Source organism: Malaclemys terrapin, chromosome 4, assembly GCF_027887155.1.
Source record: "Malaclemys terrapin pileata isolate rMalTer1 chromosome 4, rMalTer1.hap1, whole genome shotgun sequence".
Taxonomy (NCBI): Eukaryota; Metazoa; Chordata; order Testudines; family Emydidae; genus Malaclemys; species Malaclemys terrapin.
In genome coordinates this window covers 42,094,564-42,114,964 of record NC_071508.1, presented here as the reverse complement: position 1 = coordinate 42,114,964, position 20,401 = coordinate 42,094,564, and the positions used below count along the sequence as shown (strand labels likewise).

The following is a 20,401-nucleotide window of genomic DNA, read 5'->3' as shown; positions in this document are numbered from 1 at the left end:
TGGCAGGAGCCATGCTTTTTACAATGAGAGGAAAAGTCCTCCAAGGATATGTTGGGTAAATTTGAGAGCCCCAACTACAAGCTCTCTTGCTTTTTCTCAATTGCTTTCAATCAGTGCTACAGCTGCTACTTTGAAACTTGTCAAGAAAGACACAATTCTGAGCCTGTCATCGTATGAAATCCAATCTGTTTTTTTCACCCTATGAAATTCAATATTTCCTCTACTCAACCCTGATCAGATTGTGTGTGTGTGTGTGTGTGCGTGTGCGTGTGCGTGTGCGTGTGCGTGTGAGAGAGAGCGCGATCCTTTCTGTGCAATTCCACTTTAAAAACTTTTTCTACCTCGTGGAGAAGAGATTCCATTTTATTGTATTGTATTTCATGGGTCGCTGTCTGTCTCTCTCCCCCTTCCCCCCCCCCCCCCCCCCCATGGTTTGATCAATGTGAGTGGATCCACAGAGAAGCAGCATTAAAGATACCATTGTAGTATAATCACCAAAATCCTAAGGTGGGTTTATTTCTCTTTCCTCCCCACCTTGTTTCCTCTACATCGCTCTCACAGATCGGTAAGGATCACACACACCTCTATCCCCTATGCGCCTCACTGTGACTGCACCATACTGGTGGCTTGCCTGTACCAACCACCTTTCTGCCAGCCAAGGAAAACTGGATGGAACTCCTTTTAATACCCACTAAGAAGGAAGGATGGACAAATCGATAGAGGACTGGCCTAGAACTCAGAATATCTGGGTTCAATATCCAGCTCAATCACCCTCTTTCCATGTGACCTTAGTCAAATCACTTAATTTACCTTAGGCTTTATTTTCCCATTAATAATAATAATAATAATAATAATAAAAGGTGGGGGGATGCAGACAACACCTCAGAGATGTTGTAAGGATAAAATCCGTTAAAGACTGGGGCACTCGTATCCCAGGGTGATGAGGGGCATACAAATGCCTAGATTGACAGATGACAGGGATGCTGAGTGATATGGACACTCCCCTTCTCACGGCAGGGGCTGAATATGCTGAATACAATGCTGTCTGGACATGAGACCAGCAGCCCTCAGGAGTTGACAAAGGACAGTGGTGTGGCTCCTCAGCGAGATGGGTTACAGCAAGTCCTGCCAGCCTAACCCCAGCTCGCTACACTGGTTGCCCATAGACTAATCACATGAAGGTCAAGATTTCAGTCCTTAACAATCTGGGCCCAGGGTACCCAAAGCTCCTGGGATGAGGACAACTGTCAACAGCTCGACTTCTCCTCTGGCCCAATGGCACTATTTTCTTGGACATTGGCCCTTGGAGTTTTCTTGAAGGTTGGCCCAAGGCAGAAGAATGAATTCCCACAGGATCTAAGCTCCACCACAGACCTCACCTACCTTCTAGTGCAAGGCACACTTCCTCACCCAAAAGCACAGGGACATCTGGATTCTCATTTAAAATACGGAATATTTGGTTCTCCATGAATTATTTGTTTAAAAAGTGTCCCTCTGCATGCTAACTATTCCGATGCAGCAGCAGTACTGGTACCACATTAACTTCCTGCCCCCTTTGACATCTGGTCAGCCAAAGGAGCAGGAGTAGGCAGTGCTATTAGGCCACCAAAGATTAATTATTATTTAATTGTATTACAGTAGCATGTAGGCTCTCCAATCAAGGATTGGGACTCCGTTGCACCAATACTGATTGGCCTGGACTGAAAAAGACTGTCCCCCACGCCCCACCGATCTGCACAACAGACAGGGCACAACATGCGGATGAATCGGACAAATAGAGTGCAGACAGGTTGGGAGGATGTGGTAACAATAAAACAAACATCTTATAGAAAAGCTGAAAAGTTCAGTTCACCACTTGCCTAATCAAAGCCAGATGAAAGTGATCTGTAGGCCTCACCCAGGATAGGTTTTAAGGGGGTGGGGGTAGATTTAAGAAAGGGTAAGCTGGCAGCTTTGTCAATTTTGACCAGGAGTTTTCCCCCCATCACTCGAGGGGAAGGGGGACAGCATGGGAAAAAGCAAGGAGGTGCTTGTGGGAGGAATGGACATATAGGTAATCAAGGGAGGGCTATAGTAATTAGTTCAGGCAGTTGGACGCCAGCCTATGACATTTTTCTTTTAAGTTCTTTTAGACTTTGAGCAGTTCCTATTGCAAGTTTTTCTTCATAAATTGTTTCCATGTTGCACACAAGATAATCCTGCACAAAACTGAATTTAGTGTTAAACTGAAATTTATTCAAAAAACCCTACGGAGGCGAGAAGCTTCTATAAAAACTTTAAAATTATTTCAAAAACAATTTTTGACCCATCTAAATCGCACCATGTTAGTCCTTTGTGTTGCCACTCTGATTCTTCGCCATGTCTTTCTAGGAGATGTAAGGCAGATGCAAGAGAGAACAGAGAAGGAGGTTGCTGTGATTGAAACACATTGGATCAGGAACACATATGGAGAGCTGGGAGGTGCATTTTGGCACTAGCCCTAATTATCACAGCTCCTACATCTACAGTTACTATTTTGCAGTGCCACCTGGGGAGATGGTAGCTACTGAGATTCTAGACGCTAACTCCGCAGATCTAATTAACCATTTCTGCTTCTGCAAAAACAGGCATATTCCTGCCAGAACAACCGCACACACCAGTGAGTGTAGTGAACTTGTCAGCAACAGAGTTTGTTGCACTAATTTAGACAGAATAAATGGGCCCAAAGAGTCAAAGGTATTAACAGGACCCTGTCACTGTCCAACACTGGATCCTGTCTTAAACAAGAGGGCTTGGGATACAGAGACCTCAGCCTGTTTACTACCATGGCAAACACACCGTTAAAACAAAAAAACCCTTTTATTAAAGTTATAGTAAAGAAGGGAAAACCGTTAAAACATTTGAAATGTAAAGTATTAAGTACTTTCATTTTAACAACATCCCTTTCCCTTTAGCTGGAGAGGGTCTCTAGAAGGAAAAGTCCCATTGTTTCACAGTCTCTTGGGTGGTTTTACAGATGGTAGTAACTGTCCTTTTGGTGAAAAGAAAAAGTAGTTCATTGAGATGTCCTGGAGCTATCGATGCTGTTGTTGTTAGAGTCCAATCTCGTTGTCTTGTTTTGCCTTTTAGGCAAACACACATAAGGAGGGAAAAACAAGAACAGCAAAGATAGAAAATGCAGCCTTCAATCTCACTGCTGGAAAAACATAGGCACAGCACACAGTATTATCAGCCACTCTGAGACACTGGCAAATGGGTACCAGCAGCCGGCTGTCTAGAACACTGTTTTTAGCTGCCTTTCTGGTCACAGGCTTATAGCAATATTGCAAAAAAGAGTTTCAGTCAGCTAAGCCAGACTCTCATTAGAGAGAAGGAAAAAGGAGGGAGAGATGAAAGAAGAAATAAGATAGGGAAAGAAAAGACCCCATGGGGGTGTCAGGGAGACAAAGTCTCGCATCCCAGGTGGTTGTCAGGAGTTAGCTGGAGCTGGCAGCATCATCTGGCTCCCTCTCGCTGGCCTGGTCTGGTCAGGAGTTCTCTCCGGATTAGGATGAAAAAGGTCCAGGAGTCCCAGAAGACACCAGGGGTAGCAGTCATGACGATGAAGCTCACTCCTTCCGCTTCTTTCAGTCACCCAGTGTTGCGATAGCCAGTCTCTTCTTTGAAGGACCCCAGGAGGGAGTGATTGGGGGGGGGAGCCTATCCCTTCATTATTCTGTCTATGAATTAGGCCTAATTTCCAAGACAACAATTGTTGACTGATTTCCAGTCCCACCCATCTCTTGTTTACCAGGCACAATCTTAACACAGTCCTGGAGTTATCTCTGGAGGCCTTTTCGTTCGTACTAATTCAGTCAGTCACCCTTTTGCACCTTTTTCCATCAACACTTATTAATATCGGTTATGGTGAAACTTCATGAACGTTCACTCACTTTTCACAGTTGAGTTCACAATTAGGGTAAATTTGTAGGTCCACTTATCACGAGTCCCAAGGACATACCAAGTACAGCATTCAGGGAAACGGCACTGAGATGCTCTCCAAGTAGCAAAGGGACACTGAAGTTCAAGGCCAACTGAAGGCTGGAGGGTCTATTATACCCCAGAGCAATTAAGCCAATTTTAGAACAGTCTATCGAATATGTGATAGAAATACTAGCGTACGTGGGGAAAAAACCACCCGATTCCTCACCTCTGGCCAGATTGTGATCCCCTTACACTGAACAGTACCTGCTCCACAAAAGGTCTCAATGACTTCAGTGGGATTGCTCCTGGAGTAATGTTCTATTCAACGTGAGTAAAGGTATCACAATCTGGCCACTAACAAGAGCACCCTCAAATCACCCAGCTCAGGAATAAGCCACACAGTACACGCAAACTACACTAGAATATAAAGCACAGATTTATTGGGGCCAATTCAACAATAATTGAAAAAGTGACTTCAGGAGTCCAAAACATGTAGCCACTTATGACAAGATTTTAAAATCAAGATGGCAGCTAGAACTACTTAAAAATAGTGAAACACTACTAGAATACCGCGCATGTATCCACGGTGGAAGGCAAAATGTAAAAGCGTAGCTCTGCCAGTTCTGGATTAGACAGACTGCCCAGTATCAGAAATCAGAGGGCAATGTATTACTGTGCCATACAATGCTAGTTCCACTTCTGCAGTAAGCAAATGGAGCTTGTGTTCCAAGTCAAAATATAAGCCACCACTCATGATCCAGTTGTGAAATGTGTCTGTTTTCCAGTGCATTGGATTTGATCCCTTAACTGGCTTCATGATCCAGCTGATATTGCTCAGCAAAGTCTCCAGATAACTATTTTATTCATTGGGTAATAACAACCTGAAGCCTTGCATCTGCTAGTGGATGTTGCATATCAAAATATAAGCCACTCAGGATGTGACGCTGTTTGAATGCATTTGACGCCTCATCGCTGATTATTAGATTCTGTCATTCCAATTTGGTTTGGGGTTTGGTGTTTGGTGTTTTTACACTGTTAGTTCACGCAATGTATTCTCAGCATCACTAACTATCTGAGCTGTAAACATATTATTCTTCATCACCCGAGCTCTGGAGAAGAATTGTGAAAATGCAGGTCTCAGCCAGGTCAAAGTAACCTGCACCAGTAAGAAATGAAACCTCAGACTCTTGCGCTGCTCCAATACTTGTACTGTTGAGCTGCCATAATGACATACTACATCCCATTAATCTGCAATTACATGCTGACAGCGACTGTCAATCTAATACAAAATCCATTTGGCGGAACTAAATAGACCATTACTGTCCCTCTCGCCATCGCTGTGACTAAAACTCTGAGAAATAAGGTTAAATGTGGGATTTAATAGGGCTGTGAGCATTCCTAATTTCTTTAAAAGGGGAAAAAGATTAAGGTGCTGATGGCTCTACCACTCTTTGGCTTGAGGCAAAAAAGACTGTATGAGATTTGTCCAGAAACTAAAATCTTTACTTTTGCTCACACACACACTCACTCTGCTCTTACCTGCTCCACCCATCTAGCCTACCTGTTTCGTGTTCCCTAAGCATGATGACTGTGCAGAAGCTTTCCAGATGATAACCCCCCTCCTCTATGTCCTGCCCTATCAAAAGGCCTCCTTGTCACCAGGTATGTCAGTCTCAAAAATACCCAATACCCCTTGACTGCTAGTCTCGTTCAGCCCTGCAAACCAAAATTGATGTCAACATTGGCATCCACCTGGAGGGAACGATACAACAGCCAATGTTTGCGGTGGGGCACAGGGAAGCGGTGGATACGACAGCATACTCGGATGCAAGAGACCTCAGTTCTATTCCCAGCTCAGCCACTAAACCACCATGTGACTTTGGGCCCCCGTTTCCTTTTCCTCCGTCTTGTTAGTCTAGACCCCAGTTCAGGAAACCATCCCTGTCTGGGACATCACTTAAACACACCCTTAACACTGAGCATTAAGCTTCGAGTGCTGTCTTGAATAAGCACATTCCTAAATCAATTCTTAAGTGCTTTCCAAAATTAGGACTTTAGACCATAAACTCTTCAGGGTGGAGATAGTGTTTGTACAGCACCGTGCTCAATGGGGCTCCAATCTCAGCTGGAGCCTGGAGGTGCAACCCTAATACAAATAGCAATGGGTTGACTTTTCCTTCCTCTCCCAATACGGTTTTACTACATTTAAAAGCATTTTAATTTCATAAGGATTTTCCCACCCGTGCATCTGTTTCTATTTTATTTTTAACAACACCCAACAACAAAACAAAACACACACAGAATCCAAGTGTCACAGACCTCTTCATAATCAGCGTTACCGTCTGGGAGAGATGCAACCATTTTAAACACTGGTTTTCAAAACAGAATGTTCCATATTTCCTGCTACCTCATAGTCCAGCCTATAAAACAAAGACTCTAGATCCAAGGGGTGAAATAAGAGGACATTCTAGTTCTTATGGTAGGATTCCTATCAAACTTTCAATGTGACAGCAATATATCTTGCTGAGGGCAAAATTAAGCCCAATAGAGACACTGCTGACTACCACAGATATAACACCAATTCATTTGTCTGTCTTCTTACCAGCCTCAAACCTTAGGACATCAAAATCCTATTTCTCATTATTTATGGAAAGGCTATTGGTGCCCCGCTTTTCAGGTACTCAGGGCAGGGGCAGTTCCCATGGATTTCAAATGGAGTAGTGGGTCCTCAGCACCTTAATAAACAATCATCAGATTTCACAGGCTTCAGAACCTGAGTACCCCAAAAATAAGTCATCCACATTTATTAGTCTCTTGAAAATTTGAAGCTCAGCCTTGCTGCTCAGGCAGTGCAAAGTAGCCAAATCAAAGGGAGCTTATACTTCCTTCGGAATAGGCTACTCGCTTCAGGTGAAGTTACACTGACTTGGCAGGTAATAGAGAGCGCAAAGGAAACCAGATGACTTTTTATAATTATTACCTTTCTTGGAAAACAAACAAATGTTCAAGGGGAAAAAAAATGGAGAGAGAAGATTCTGCACTGTATTATAAAGGTGACAGACTTTACGACCTTAAATAACGAAAGCAGCTCCCAGCACAGAAAATGGGGAATGTGGAGTCAGAGATTTATTTTCTCTCTTTGGAGTTTATCTATCTTTGATTTGGAAAGAGCAGACCTGGTGTGTTGGCTGCAGAAGAGGTTTTAAAACATCCAGGCCTTTACATGTCAATGGTGCATTTCCTCCTAAACAGTTTCACAACCGTGACTGTCCCAAGCAAGATCAGGGAAGTCTGGACAATGACCTCACAATATACAACTATAAAATAAGTGGATAATCAACCACATAATATTGGGTACTGCTCCATGAAGAGGTGACATTAAAAGCCACAAGAAGGGGGCTCAAGGGGTATATTCACTGTACTGAAAGCAAAGGGGAATATTTTCAAAGGTGTGCTAGAGGATATAAAGAGAAGCAGTCCTACTGAAAGTAGTTTGTTGGAGATTTTTAAAATTGCCAGAACACTATATTATAGCAAATAAGTACATACATAGCACAAATATTTGTGATAAGTGGGCTCTTTAAACTAGCAGAGGCGGAACAAGATCCAGTGGCTGGAAGCTGAAGCTAGACAAATTCAGAGTGAAAAAAGACACATGTTTTTAACAGGAGGGTAATTAACCATTGCAACAAATTACCAAGGGATATAGTGGATTTGCCATCACTTTAATTCAAGGCTGGATGTCTTTCTAAAAGATACGCTCTAACTCAACCAGCAGTAACGGGCTTGATGCAGGAATCATTGAGTGAATTTCTATGGCCTGAATTATACAACACGTTGAAATCTATCACGTTTGTTTTCATATTATATGGTAAGTATACTTCTTTTGATAGGGGCAAAACCTCAGCTGGTGTAAATCCGCGTAGTGCTATTAAAGTCAACAGAGCTATGCCAACTTACTCAAACTGGCCCATAATGGATTTTTATTCTATAATCCAAAGCCAAGGGTACATTACTGCTGATGTGATGTGATGTTATACTACATGAATTACTAATGAAGGCACCAATAATATTGAGAGTTAAACTAATTTTTAGAAATTAGCAGAAATTGAGCGTATGCGTGTAAATCAATAAAATTCAATCAACTCTTCCACAAAAACCTGCTTGTTCTTTAGCTATACATCAGCCTGGGTATCCTTAACCTCTCAAGGCGCTGTGGGAAAAAATCAAATTCAAGACCTTGTTGTCAATACAGGGACCATGATATTTACTATGATGTACAGCACAACCCTCATCTTTAAGTAGCCTAGGACAGGGGTCCCCAAACTTTTTCATAGTGTGGCCCACATCTCAATAAAGAGACTGACTGATGGACACATCCCTTCCAAACTGTGATTTGCACAGACCACATCCCATCCCATTCACAATTGCCAGGGCTACCTCCCTTCTCATTTGCTGATTGAAAAATATTCCTATGGCAACTATGATGACTGATTACCCATGGAAAAGCAATACTGGAAAATATTTAATGGATACTGAGCTGTCTCCAATGCAACCGGTATTTTGTCTTGTTTGAAAAAAAATTATTCTTCTTTTGCTCATAATTTCATATACCCCTCTGGTCTGTTCTGGTTCTCTCAGCTGGAAACAGGGAAGCACCATGTGACCAGGTGGCTCCCAACAAGTTTGTGAACTGGTGATTTTAGGAGGAGTTCAGAGACTACAATGGCTGAGACACAATGGGTACGTTTACACTGCAATAAAAATCCCCACAGCACTGAGTCTCAGAGGTCCAGTCAAATGACTTACATTCATGGGGCACAGGCTATGGGGCTAAAGACTGCAGTGTAGTTGTTAGCCTGGGCTCCAGCCCGAGCTCATTTGTACCTTCCCCTTTACAGGGTTTTGGAGCTCAGGCTCCAGCCCTAACCCAAATGTCTACACAGCAATTTTACAGCACCCACAGCCTGAGTCCTGCAAGCTGAAGTCAGCTGACTTGAGCCAGCTGCCACCATGCCATGGGTCTTTTATCACAGTGCAGATATACCCAATGTGGCATGGACTTGCATTAAGGAGATCTGGGTTCTATCCCTGGCTCAACCACTGAACTCCTGTGTAATTGTGGGAAAGTCACTATCCCTCAAAGCCTCCTGCCTTCCTTTATCTGACCTATTTAGACCAAGCTTTTCAGAGCAGGGACTCTCTTACTCTGTGTTTGTACAGATAGCCCAATGGGGCTGTGATCATGCGGAGGCCTCTAGGTAGGCACTACTCTATTACTAATTCATACATTTGTCCTGAATTCACAGACATATTGTGCACGAGAGACAGAAGGAGGGACTAGTAACTGGTGATTTCCTTTGCCTCAGATCGTTCCAATTTACGTTTGTGGAGAGCCCGAAATATGTTGGGTTTTCAAAGTAACCAGGATACATTATGGAACTCTGGCTCTCAACTGCAATGATAGAAATTAAACTAAATACCTGAAAATCCTTTCCTCTTTCTGTAATTTCCTTTGAATTTTCTATGTTTAGGAATAAAAGCTGTTTCAGCTTTAACAAATACAACAACTTGGGGGTTACTTTTGCTTTCCAGCTCAAATACCTTTTTAAAAAGCTTTTTAAACAAACCCGCAGAGGGACTGGCCATGCTGCATTTTCACATCATGCATACAGGCAGTGAAATTACAGGGAAAGCAGCGACTTAGGAACTATAAGCTTCAAAAGATGCCTCCACTAGGAATGCAACTGAAAGCACTAGGATTTTATCCAGATAGGCACAATGCAAACCATTTCTCAGAGAAGAGAACGTCATATCTATTTATGCCGGCATCAACAATTCAGCCACCGCCCTGCTTGTCTTTCGTGTCTGATTTCTGTGCAGCTTCCCTTTTCCCATTTCCCACTCTCTTTCCTCTACTCTTACTGCTTTGTCAACACTTCTGTTTACTGCAGTATCCCATACTAATTCAATTAAATGCCCACCTTCACTGCATCTTCAAATACACTACAATAAAATCCAAACATGTACTTTGTTAAAATCTCCACATAAAGTATACTAAAATCCTCACATGAAGCATGATAAAACCTTTGCACCACTGCACATGGACATTAATATTTACAGCGATTAAAGCCTTATACCAAAGCAAATATACATTGCTCACAAGTGGCTCTTATCTTCAAAGTAGGAGCACAATGCATCCCTGACTCTGTTCCCGAATAGTTGCAGCAATATATAGAGGTCCCTTGTCTGGCTGTTTAAGATGGTCAGCAACTCTGCCAACTTCCTCTTCCCATCCCAAGGCTCTCTCCCTTACTCTCATAAAAATTATGCAAAACACAGCAAGTAGCTATCATAAGAGGCAGATATTTTTCACCTGTATACAGCATTGAGATCAGCCTCCTCCATCTAGCTCTTAACCTTCCAAATCACATTTCAAGGTCTTTCTGTAACTACTCAGGGTAAAGTTATACACTTCCTTTCTCCTATCCAACTGTTCAGGAAAAGGCTTCATAAGCCAGGGAAGCTGCAGTAAGTTGGGGCTCCCAGAATGCCTGGAGGAATGGCAACACCATCAAATTCTATAGAGACCATGGGAGCAAGAGTTCCTTTTCTCATTGCAGAAAACAGTCCAGAGTCTCTAAAGATCCTGCTGCCTGGTGTGGGGAGAGCACTACCTATCCTACTGACCAATACACTCATTATTTCCTTGTACTCCCCTACTGATCTCTCTGTATCCTTCTGCGGTCTCGTCTTATACTTAGATTGTAAGCTCTTTAGGGCAGGGAGTCTTTTTGTTCAAAGTTTGTACAACACCAAGCACATGGTCTATGACTGGGACTCACTGGCGCTACGATAATACAGATCATAAATACTGGTGAACCTTCCACCGTGCTCAACCAGGCCTTGCAGCACCATAGAGAAATATCTCTTTCTGCTGATGAATGCCAAGGCCTAGTGTTGCAGGCAAAGAGTAGTCACCTGGGTTCCCATCAATGGCTCCAAGACAATTCAGGAACCTCAACAATGCAAACCTATTAATAACCTCCTGTGCATTGCCCATCCTTATGACTTGGGGGCAGCACCTTCTTGACAGCAGCACACATCCCCATGACAATGCTTTGATTTAAAAATGTAACCTGCTCATTGGAAGACACTTGCATGCATGCCAATATGTCAAGTCAGGAAGCGACCAGGGCCCTGATTCAGCAAAACATTTCAGCAGGTATTTAAGTCCACCATTATTTATCCCTATATAGGGGAAGGGTGATCTATTGGTTAGGGCACTAGCCTAGGACTGGGGAGCCCTGGGTTAAAGCATCTGCTGTGCCACAGACTACCTAGGTGACCTTGGGCAAGTCATTTAGTCTCTCTGTGCCTCAGTTCTCCATCTGTAAAATGGGGACAACAGTTTTGACCTGCTGCAAAATGGTGTTGTGGGGATATATACATTGAAGACAGACACTCAGATACTATTGTCATAGGGCCCACGGGGGGGGGGGGGAGGGAGGAGGGAGAGGTCTAAGAGAGATAGACTCAGCAAAACATTTAATGGGGTGGTTCCAATAGGACTTGTACTCCTAAAACACTGAAGTGCTTTTGAAAGTCAATGCAATTTGTGCTCTTAAATCACTCAGGCACTTCTGAAAATCTCTCCCTGAACACAGAATCATAGAAATGTAGAAATGGAAGGGACCTGGATAGGTCATCTAGTCCAGTGCCCTCCAATGAGGCAAGAATAAGTAATATCTAGACCAGTGGTTCCCAAACTTTAACAACCTGTGAACCCCTTTCATAAAAATGAAAAGTCTCACAAACCCTCTCCTAAAAATGAATATTTCCAGGGATTTTCTCCTTTACCTGAGTATAAATTATAAAAACAGTGGAAATATAAAATTTGTTTTTATGACATGCTTATTACACACAGTATTTTTATTACATTATGTATTTTTATTACATTATGAAAACAGCAACACTCTTTCAAGATCTCACTTTCATAGCTTGTATCACTTTGAATAAGCCTGTTATAAGACAAGGCTCCTACGTTTCATCGAGGAGTATCAGATATGAAACAGCATGAAGGTATTAAAGAAGCCAACTCAAAGAGTTCCTCCTACACAAGCATTCAGGTCCTGAGCAGTCCAGACTAACAACGGATGTTACAACAAAGCTTAAACTTGTTCTTCATAATAATTTTAAAAACAATACTAGCTGCCTATTTAATTTTAAAAACGGCAAAAATATCCCCCTCCCTTTCCATTTTTTATAAGGAGTCTTGAAGTTTAAATCTCCTCAGTTTGATAGATATGTTTGCTTTGATCTGCTTAGCTCTTGGAAGTCCAGGGGCTCCGGGCTGCTGGCCCCGTGCTGTCTGGGGTTTCTATGGACAGCTCTATCCGCCATTAGGGAATTTTTTCCTGAGAAACCCCTGTAATATTTTACAAACCCCACTTTGGGAACCACTAATCTACACCATCCCTGACAGGTGTTTGTCTCACGTGTTCTTAAAAACCTCCAATGAGGGATATTCCACAACTTCCCTAGGTAATTTGTTCCAGTGCTTAACCATCCTGACAGTTAGGAAGTGTTTCCTAATGTCTATCCTAAATCTCTTTTGTTGCAATGTAAACCCATTACTTCTTTTCCTGTCCTCAGTAGATAAGGAGAACAATTTATCACTCTCCCCTTTGTAACAACCTTCTACATAGTTGAAGGCTGTTCTGTCCCCCCTCAGTCTTTTTGTCTCCAGACTAAACAAACATGCTTTTTTTCAAATCTTTCCTCATAGGTCATGTTTTTGAGATCTTCAGTCATTTTTGTTGCTCTCCTCTTGACTTTATCCAATTTCTCCACGATCTTTCCCGAAGTGCAGTGCCCAGAACTCAACACAAAACTCCTGCTGAGGCCTTATCAGTGCTGATTGGTAGAATGGAAGAATTACTTCTCCTGTCTTACTTACAACACTTGGGCTAATACATCCCCGAATTATGTTGGCTTTTTTCGCAACAGTATTACACTTTTGACTCATATTTAGCTGTGATTCACTGTAGCCCCCAGAGCCCTTTCTGCAGTACTCCTTCCTAGATAGTAATTTCCCATTTTGTATTTGTGAAATTGATTACTCCTTCCTAAGTACAGTACTTAGCATTTGTCCTCACTGAATTTCATCCTATTTATTTCAGACCATTTCTTCAGTTTGTCCATTAGGGTGACCAGAAAGCAAGTGTGAAAAATCGGGATAGGGAGTGGGGGGTAATAGGAGCCTATAAAAGAAAAAGACCATAAAAATCGGGACTGTCCCTATAAAATCGGGACATCTGGTCACCCTAGTCCAGATCATTCTGAATTCTAATTCTCTCCTGCGAAACACTTGTAATTTCCCCCTTCCCCCTCCCCAAGCTTGGTATCATCCTCAAACTTTACAAGTGTACTCTCTATGCCATGTTTAAGTACCATTGCCTAGTTCCACGAAGAAAGAGTACCAAAAGGCAGCAGCAATGCTACAGTTCAGCACTGCCTTAAATCTTCAGAACACACTTCTGCAGCAATGATTCCACTGAAGCGAACGAGCAGCCACAACAGTGCAGGAGGGGGACAGAAGGCTGGGAGAGGAGGGGGGAGGATTTTCAAAATTCCATCTATCCCCATTGCAGTCAGTGTAGTACAGGGAATTAACTGCCAAATGTAAAACAACCAACTAGCTACTAACCCAATAAACATGACCAGAGGCAGAGATCTAAACCAGTAAAATAAATAAAAACTATTAAACCATTTGAGTGTGGCGGAGCAAGCCTATTACTCTTTCTGGCATTCAATTAACCAATGGCTTTAAAGAGGCATTACCGCTTTAAATAATCTGTGGCGCTGCACATATAACATTCATTAATTCTCTTATTGGCACAAGCTGCAAAACAAACAAACAAACAAAAAAGAGAGGTTACTGACCCTGTGCAGTACCTGGAGATCTGCCCTATGGCTGCTCCACTTCAGGTGCGCATGCACCCATGTGCCTTTGATTGGAGACTTTGATAGTAATGCCTGTTTGGTCCGTGCATGCACCTTACACATCCTTTTGCCCTTCATCAAGTTCAGGTAGTGCTGCGCAAGTAAATCACCCTCAGTTTCTTCTCCACCACAAAGTCCCATAAAGGAAACTGAAGTAGAGGGGAAGGAGGACAGATAGTGGAGCACCCATAGGGACACACATCTCAAAGAACTCCAGTTACTACACTTCTCCAAGTAGTGTCTTTTTGGGTGCTCTACTTCAAGGCACTGCCAAGCATTACCCGCAGCAAGAGGAGGGAGCTTCAGAATTGAGTTGAATACTGTAGATAATACTGCAGTCCCAAAAGCAGCATCCAAAGCTGAATCATGGGTTACTGCAAAGTGTTTTGAAAAAGTGTGTATAGAAGTTCAAGTTGCAGCCCCACAGATCTCAGCAATGGAAACATTCTTGAGAAATGCCACCGAGGTAGAGAGAAACTTCGTTAATTGGCTAATATCCTAGAAGGAAGTTGAATATCAGTAGATTGATAACAAGATATCTTCCTCTCAGTGATAGGTTAATCCTAAAGCCTAAGTGGTTTAAATGTTGACATTGTTAACTATTTCACTGCTGACCAAAGCACATGAGATGAGCGACGATGAGACGAGGAGCTAGTTTCACTACATGCAGAGCATGCAAGGAGGATTTGCATGATATACTGCGAGTGCACCTCATTTTAGCATCTCAAGGTTGGCGGGGAGGGGGTGAGATTGAGAGAGTACTAATATTTCTTTCACACCCCTCATTTGACCCTGGGTCCATCCCATCAGACAAACTGCATCAGTCTGTGCTGAATTCTCTGATCCTTGTCTGTCTCTAAGGATGGTGCAGGGACACAGGCAGAAGCAAAAACATCTGTAAGCCTCTGCCTTCTACAGAACTAAGAGGCATTGGCAGAAGGCCTAGCTCAGCACCTCTGAAAACGGAGAGTAGTTCAGGGACACCAGCTGCAGGCATATGAATGAGCTTCGGGAACAGAGCCAATCACCTGGGAGACAAACCTCACAGCCTGGGAAATGAAGAAAGGAAAATCTGAAGCTGTGCAGGGTCAGCGACTACACAGGTCTGCATTAGCAAGGCTGTGACCTCCTGGAACGCTTGGCATGCAGCACCAATGGGAGCCGTAACAGGGGAGGGTCTGAGGCACGGGAGAGGCGGCATATCTATTACTCTGCATTTAAAATACTCTTGTGCTGTTCTAAAATCCCTAGCGGCAATTCAGCTTCTACGTACACACCCAGCTCTGAGTGCACTCTCCTGGGACTGGCCACCACTGTGGAGGGGTAAATCCATTGGGGGATCTAGCAGGAAGCAAGAACTCACTCCCAGATAAGGGTGTAGGCAGCTAAGCTGAAAACGTACGCATCCTACAGATGGGCTAAACCGGGAGCGATTTCCTTCTGACCCCTCAGGTTCTCAGTTAGGCTAATACCCCTTCATGACACTCTGGCAACGTAAAGGCATCTTAAAGTGAGTGGAAACCAAGGGTATGTCTACACTACGAGAGTAGTTCAATTTTATTTAAAGTGAATTTGTGGAACCGATATTACAAAGTCGAACGTGTGTATCCACACTAAGGACAGTAAATCGACTTTGTGAGTCCACACTAACGGGGCAAGGGTCGACATTGGAAGCGATGCACTGTGGGCAGCTATCCCACAGTTCCCGCAGTCCCCGCTGCCCATTGGAATTCTGGGTCGAGCGCCCAATGACTGCGGGGGCAAAAAAAATGTGTCGAGGGTGGTTTTGGGTAACTGTCATCATTCAACCCTCACTCCCGCCCTCCTTCCGTGAAAGCGCCAGCGGGCAATCAGTTTACACACTTTTCTGGTGATTGACAGCACGGTCGCCACAGCACTGCGAGCATGGAGCCCGCTGCGATCATCGCTGCGGTTATGGCCGTTGTCAGCACCTCGCACCTTATCATCCACCTTTTTCAGAGGCAGATGCTGAGAAATCGGGCAAGGAGGCTACGGCAGCTCAGTGAGGACATTAAGTCTGAGAGGGGCACAGACCTCTCACAAAGCACAGGACCCCGCACCGTGAACATCATGGTGGCAATGGGTCATGTTGATGCTGTGGAACGGCGATTCTGGGCCCGGGAAACAAGCATGGACTGGTGGGACCGCATAGTGGTGCAGGTCTGGGATGAATCACAGTGGCTGCGAAACTTTCGGATGCATAAGGGAACTTTCCTGGAACTTTGTGAGTTGCTGCCCCTGCCCTGAAGCGCAAGGACACCCGGATGCGAACAGCACTGACTGTCCAGAAGCGAGTGGCCATAGCCCTCTGGAAGCTTGCAAAGCCAGACAGCTACCGGTCAGTCGCGAACCAATTTGGAGTGGGCAAATCTACTGTGGGGGTTGCCGTGATGCAAGTAGCCAACGCAATCGTTGAGCTACTGCTCTCAAAGGTAGTGACCCTGGGAAACGTGCAGGTGATCATAGATGGCTTCGCTGCGATGGGATTCCCAAACTGCGGTGGGGCTATAGATGGAACTCACATCCCTATCCTGGGACCGGCCCACCAGGCCAGCCAGTACATTAACTGAAAAGGCTACTTTTCAATGGTGGTGCAAGCACTGGTGGACCATAGGGGACGTTTTACCAACATCAACGTCGGATGGCCGGGCAAGGTTCATGATGCTCGCGTTTTCAGGAACTCTGGTCTGTTTAGACGGCTGCAGGAAGGTATTTACTTCCCGGACCACAAAATAACTGTTGGGGATGTGGAGATGCCTATAGTCATCCTCAGGGACCAGCCCACCCGCTAATGCCCTGGCTCATGAAGCCCTATACAGGCGCCCTGGACAGTGAAAAAGAACTCTTCAACTACCGGCTGAGCAAGTGCAGAATGGTGGTGGAGTGTGCTTTTGGCCGTCTCAAGGGGAGATGGAGAAGCTTACTGACTCGCTCTGGTCTCAGCGAAAACCAATATCCCCATTGTTATTGCAGCTTGCTGTGTGCTCCACAATCTCTGAGAGAGCAAGGGGGAGATGTTTATGGCGGGGTGGGAGGTTGAAGCAAATCGCCTGGCTGCTGATTACGCCCAGCCAGTCAGCCGGGCGATTAGAAGAGCCCAGCGGGACGCACTGTGCATCTGGGAAGCTTTGAAAGCTAGGTTCTAGAGTGAGCAGGGTAACCTGTGACTATTACATTTGTTTAAACGTAAACTGAACCTGCCCCCGTTTCTTTACCCAGTTAATGTTGACTATCCTCTCCAGTTACCAACCCCCTTCCTCCCTTCCAACACACCTTTAAAAATAAAATAAATGAAACTTTGTTCATTAACACCGTTTTCTTTATTAAGGATTTCGTGGTAAAGTGTTGAAACTGGGACGCAGATTGTGGTGGGGAGCGGGTGTAGTGATGGAAAGGACGCTTCTAAACTCAAGGAATGAAAGGCTCCTGCTCCTAGAGTGGTCTGCAGTGGTGGACTGGTTGTTTCAACGGAGCCTGCCACCCCTCCTTTTCGGGACTCTGTGTGTGGGGGCTATGTGACTTTGTGGCGGGGGAGGGCGGTTACAGATCCCCTGCTGCGTGGCTCTGTGATCCAGGCTAAGGACCGCTGCATAAGATCTGTAACCGCCCTCCCCCGCCACAAACTCACATAGCCCCCCCACACAGAACATGAAAACCACCTCCCAGACTGACCAGGGTGCCTAGTGACTGCAATGTGTGTGACACCTTCTGCTGAACCTGCCCAGTGTCTGTACCCTGGTAAAGGTGACTGTCCTCTCCAATTACCAACCCCCTTTCCCCCCTTCAAACACACTCTCCCCTAAAAGAACATGACGGAAACAGTAATTAACAGAAACTTATTTTTTATTAACAACTACACAGTTAGGGGATGAAACTGGGACAGGGGCTTGGGTGAGGTGCTTTTGGAGTGAAGGAAAGGACTTATCAGATCTTTGGGAATGAGAACCTTCTGTTACTTGAGCAGTCTGCAGGGGTGGAGTGACTGTTTTCACGGCCCCTGCCGTCCCTCCTTCTTGGGACTTTGGGTGAGGGGGGGATGGGACTTTGTGGCGGGGGAGGGCGGTTAGAGATAGAATGCAGCGGGGCTCTGTTCTCCTGCCTCCGGTCCTGCAGAACATCTACAAGGTGCCGGAGTGTGTCCGTTTGCTCCCTCATTAGTCCAAGTGGCGTTCGAGTCGCCTGCTGGTCTTCCTGCCGTCAACTGTCCTCCAGTTCGCTGTGTGATCGCTGGTATTGCGACATATTCTCCCTCCACTGTGTCTGCTGTGCCGCCTCGGCTCGGGAGCAGCCCATAAGTTCTGAGAACATCTCGTCCCATGTCCTTCTCTTTCGGCGCCTGATCTGCGCCAGCCTCTGGGAGGGGGATGCCGGGCTAGCTCGGGAGACGCTCGCAGCTGTGGGATGGGAAAAAGGGAGTGAATTCCTCACAAAGATACAGTTTTGCAAACAATGAATATAGTCTCTCTCTGTGAACAAGACCATGCACAGCACCTATCACATGCGCACCTATCAGTACAAGGTTGAATTTTCGGCCTTCCCATTGAGTGCCTGGGGTCTTGCTGTACAGATCACACAAGCGGGGCCGGACAACGGAATTCGGCTAGCAGGCAGACATGGTAAGCCATAGACTTTTGGCTGCTTAAAGCTTAATTTATAGCAGTGCCCTCCTTTCACGTTCCAAGCAATGCTCCTAGCGTTGGCCAGTTCCTGCTGCCGGTAATGCAGCCAGCATGAACTCTGCCCCTGTCCCACCCGCCTCGCGGCTGTCCCCGGGAAAGATCCCTGCATGCTGCCCCTGTCACGCCTCCACTGCGTGGCTGTAAACAGCCGGTTACAGTTATGTAAAGGAACAGGCAATCAGTCCCAATACTAACATTCCCCTAATCCAAAGCAGGTCACCAAGAGTGATATCACTCTGATGAGGATTTCGGAGATAGAGGAAGACCGCATGCTGCGTGAATGCCAGCAAGCACCAGGGCCGTATGCCGCCATGCTTTGCGAGGCAATGATCCCGGAGTACTTGCTGCTAGCCTGGTGCGGAAAAGTTTCCTACCATGGAGGACGCAATAAGGCCGCTCTCCCCAGGAACCTGATGCAAAGGCTTTCACAATACCTCCAGGAGACCTTCGTGGAGATGTTCCAGGAGGATTTCTGCTCTATCCCCGGACATATTGACAGAATTTTCCAGTAGCTGCACTGGTAAGGACTAGAAACTAAAGCGCCTAGGGCAAACTAATCATGAAAAACCCATTGTTAAGATACCATTCCTATTCTGTTCAAAATAAATGTTTAAAACACTTACCGACTGATCCTTCCCCTGATTCACGGTCCGGGGTACCGCCTTGGGAGGGTTGGTAGGGGATCTCCGTGAGGGTGATGAAGAGATCCTGGCTGTCGGGGAAATCAGCGTCGAAAGCACGGTCGACTACCTCGTCCTCCTCATCTCCTTCCTCATCTTCCCAGTCTGCGAACATCTCTGAGGAAGCGGCCGTCGACAATACTCCATCGTCAGAGTCCACAGACAGTGGTGGGGTAGTGGTGGCGGCCGCACCTAGAATGCAATGCAGTGCCTCGTAGAAACGGCATGTCTGGGGCTGGGATCCGGAGTGTCCGTTTGACTCTTTGGTCTTCTGATATCCTTGTCTCAGCTCCTTGATTTTCACGCAGCACTGCGTTGCATCCCAGCTGTATCCTCTCTCCGTCATGGCTTTTGAGATCTTCTCGTAGATCTTCGCATTCCGTTTTTTCGATCGCAGCTCCGAAAGCACGGACTCATCGCCCCACACAGCGATCAGATCCAATACTTCCCGATCAGTCCATGCTGGGGCCCTCTTTCTATTCTGCGATTGCCTGGTCACCTCTGCTGGAGAGCTCTGCATCGTTGCCAGTGCTGCTGAGCTCACCACGATGTCCAAACAGGAAATGAGATTCAAACTGGCCAGACAGAAAAAGGAATTCAAATTTTTCCGGGGCTTTTCCTGTGTGGCTGGTCAGAGCATCCGAGCTCGGACTGCTGTCCAGAGCGTCAACAGAGTGGTGCACTGTGGGATAGCTCCTGGAGCTATTAGCGTCAAATTCCATCCACACCTACCCTAATTCGACATGGCCATGTCGAATTTAGCGCTATTGCCCTCGTCGGGGAGGAGTATAGAAATCGATTTAAAGAGACCTCTATGTCGAAATAAATAGCTTTGTTGTGTGGATGGGTGCAGGGTTAATTTGAGTTAACGCTGCTAAATTCGACATAACCTCCTAGTGTAGACCAGGCCTAACTCCCAAGAATACTCCCAGGGCAGGAGCCCTCCCCTGCAAGTACAGGCCTAGCGTAAGGGCTCTGAACTCCCAGCTCCCGGATCCTGGTAGATGGGGCATGCTGGGGGCTTGCCAGGAGCAGGGTGTGCCCAGAACGCTTTGTACAGTGGCTACTTTCTGC

General features: G+C 45.4%; 2 protein-coding genes across 6 annotated transcripts in view; both read right to left on the bottom strand.

The window, feature by feature from the left end:
* TSPAN4 (tetraspanin 4) overlaps positions 1–20,401 on the bottom strand; it is a 712,007-nt gene that overhangs the window by 479,250 nt on the left and 212,356 nt on the right. The gene's annotated exons all lie outside the window — the stretch shown is intronic.
* Positions 17,861–20,355, bottom strand: LOC128835739 (myb/SANT-like DNA-binding domain-containing protein 1). The gene is made up of 2 exons (XM_054025361.1): positions 19,271–20,355; positions 17,861–18,362 (listed from the first exon to the last, which is right to left on the bottom strand). The coding sequence occupies exons 1-2, from the start codon at positions 19,845–19,847 to the stop codon at positions 18,166–18,168; spliced, it is 774 nt and encodes a 257-aa protein (XP_053881336.1). The 5' UTR covers positions 19,848–20,355; the 3' UTR covers positions 17,861–18,165.

Excerpts from the sequence above, each read along its gene's own strand:
- LOC128835739 (XM_054025361.1), bottom strand. The coding sequence starts at position 19,847 with ATGCAGAGCTCTCCAGCAGAGGTGACCAGGCAATCGCAGAATAGAAAG. Across the intron at positions 18,363-19,270 it reads ATCAGGGGAAGGATCAGTCG|CTGCGAGCGTCTCCCGAGCT; the intron begins GTAAGTGTTTTA and ends CCCATCCCACAG.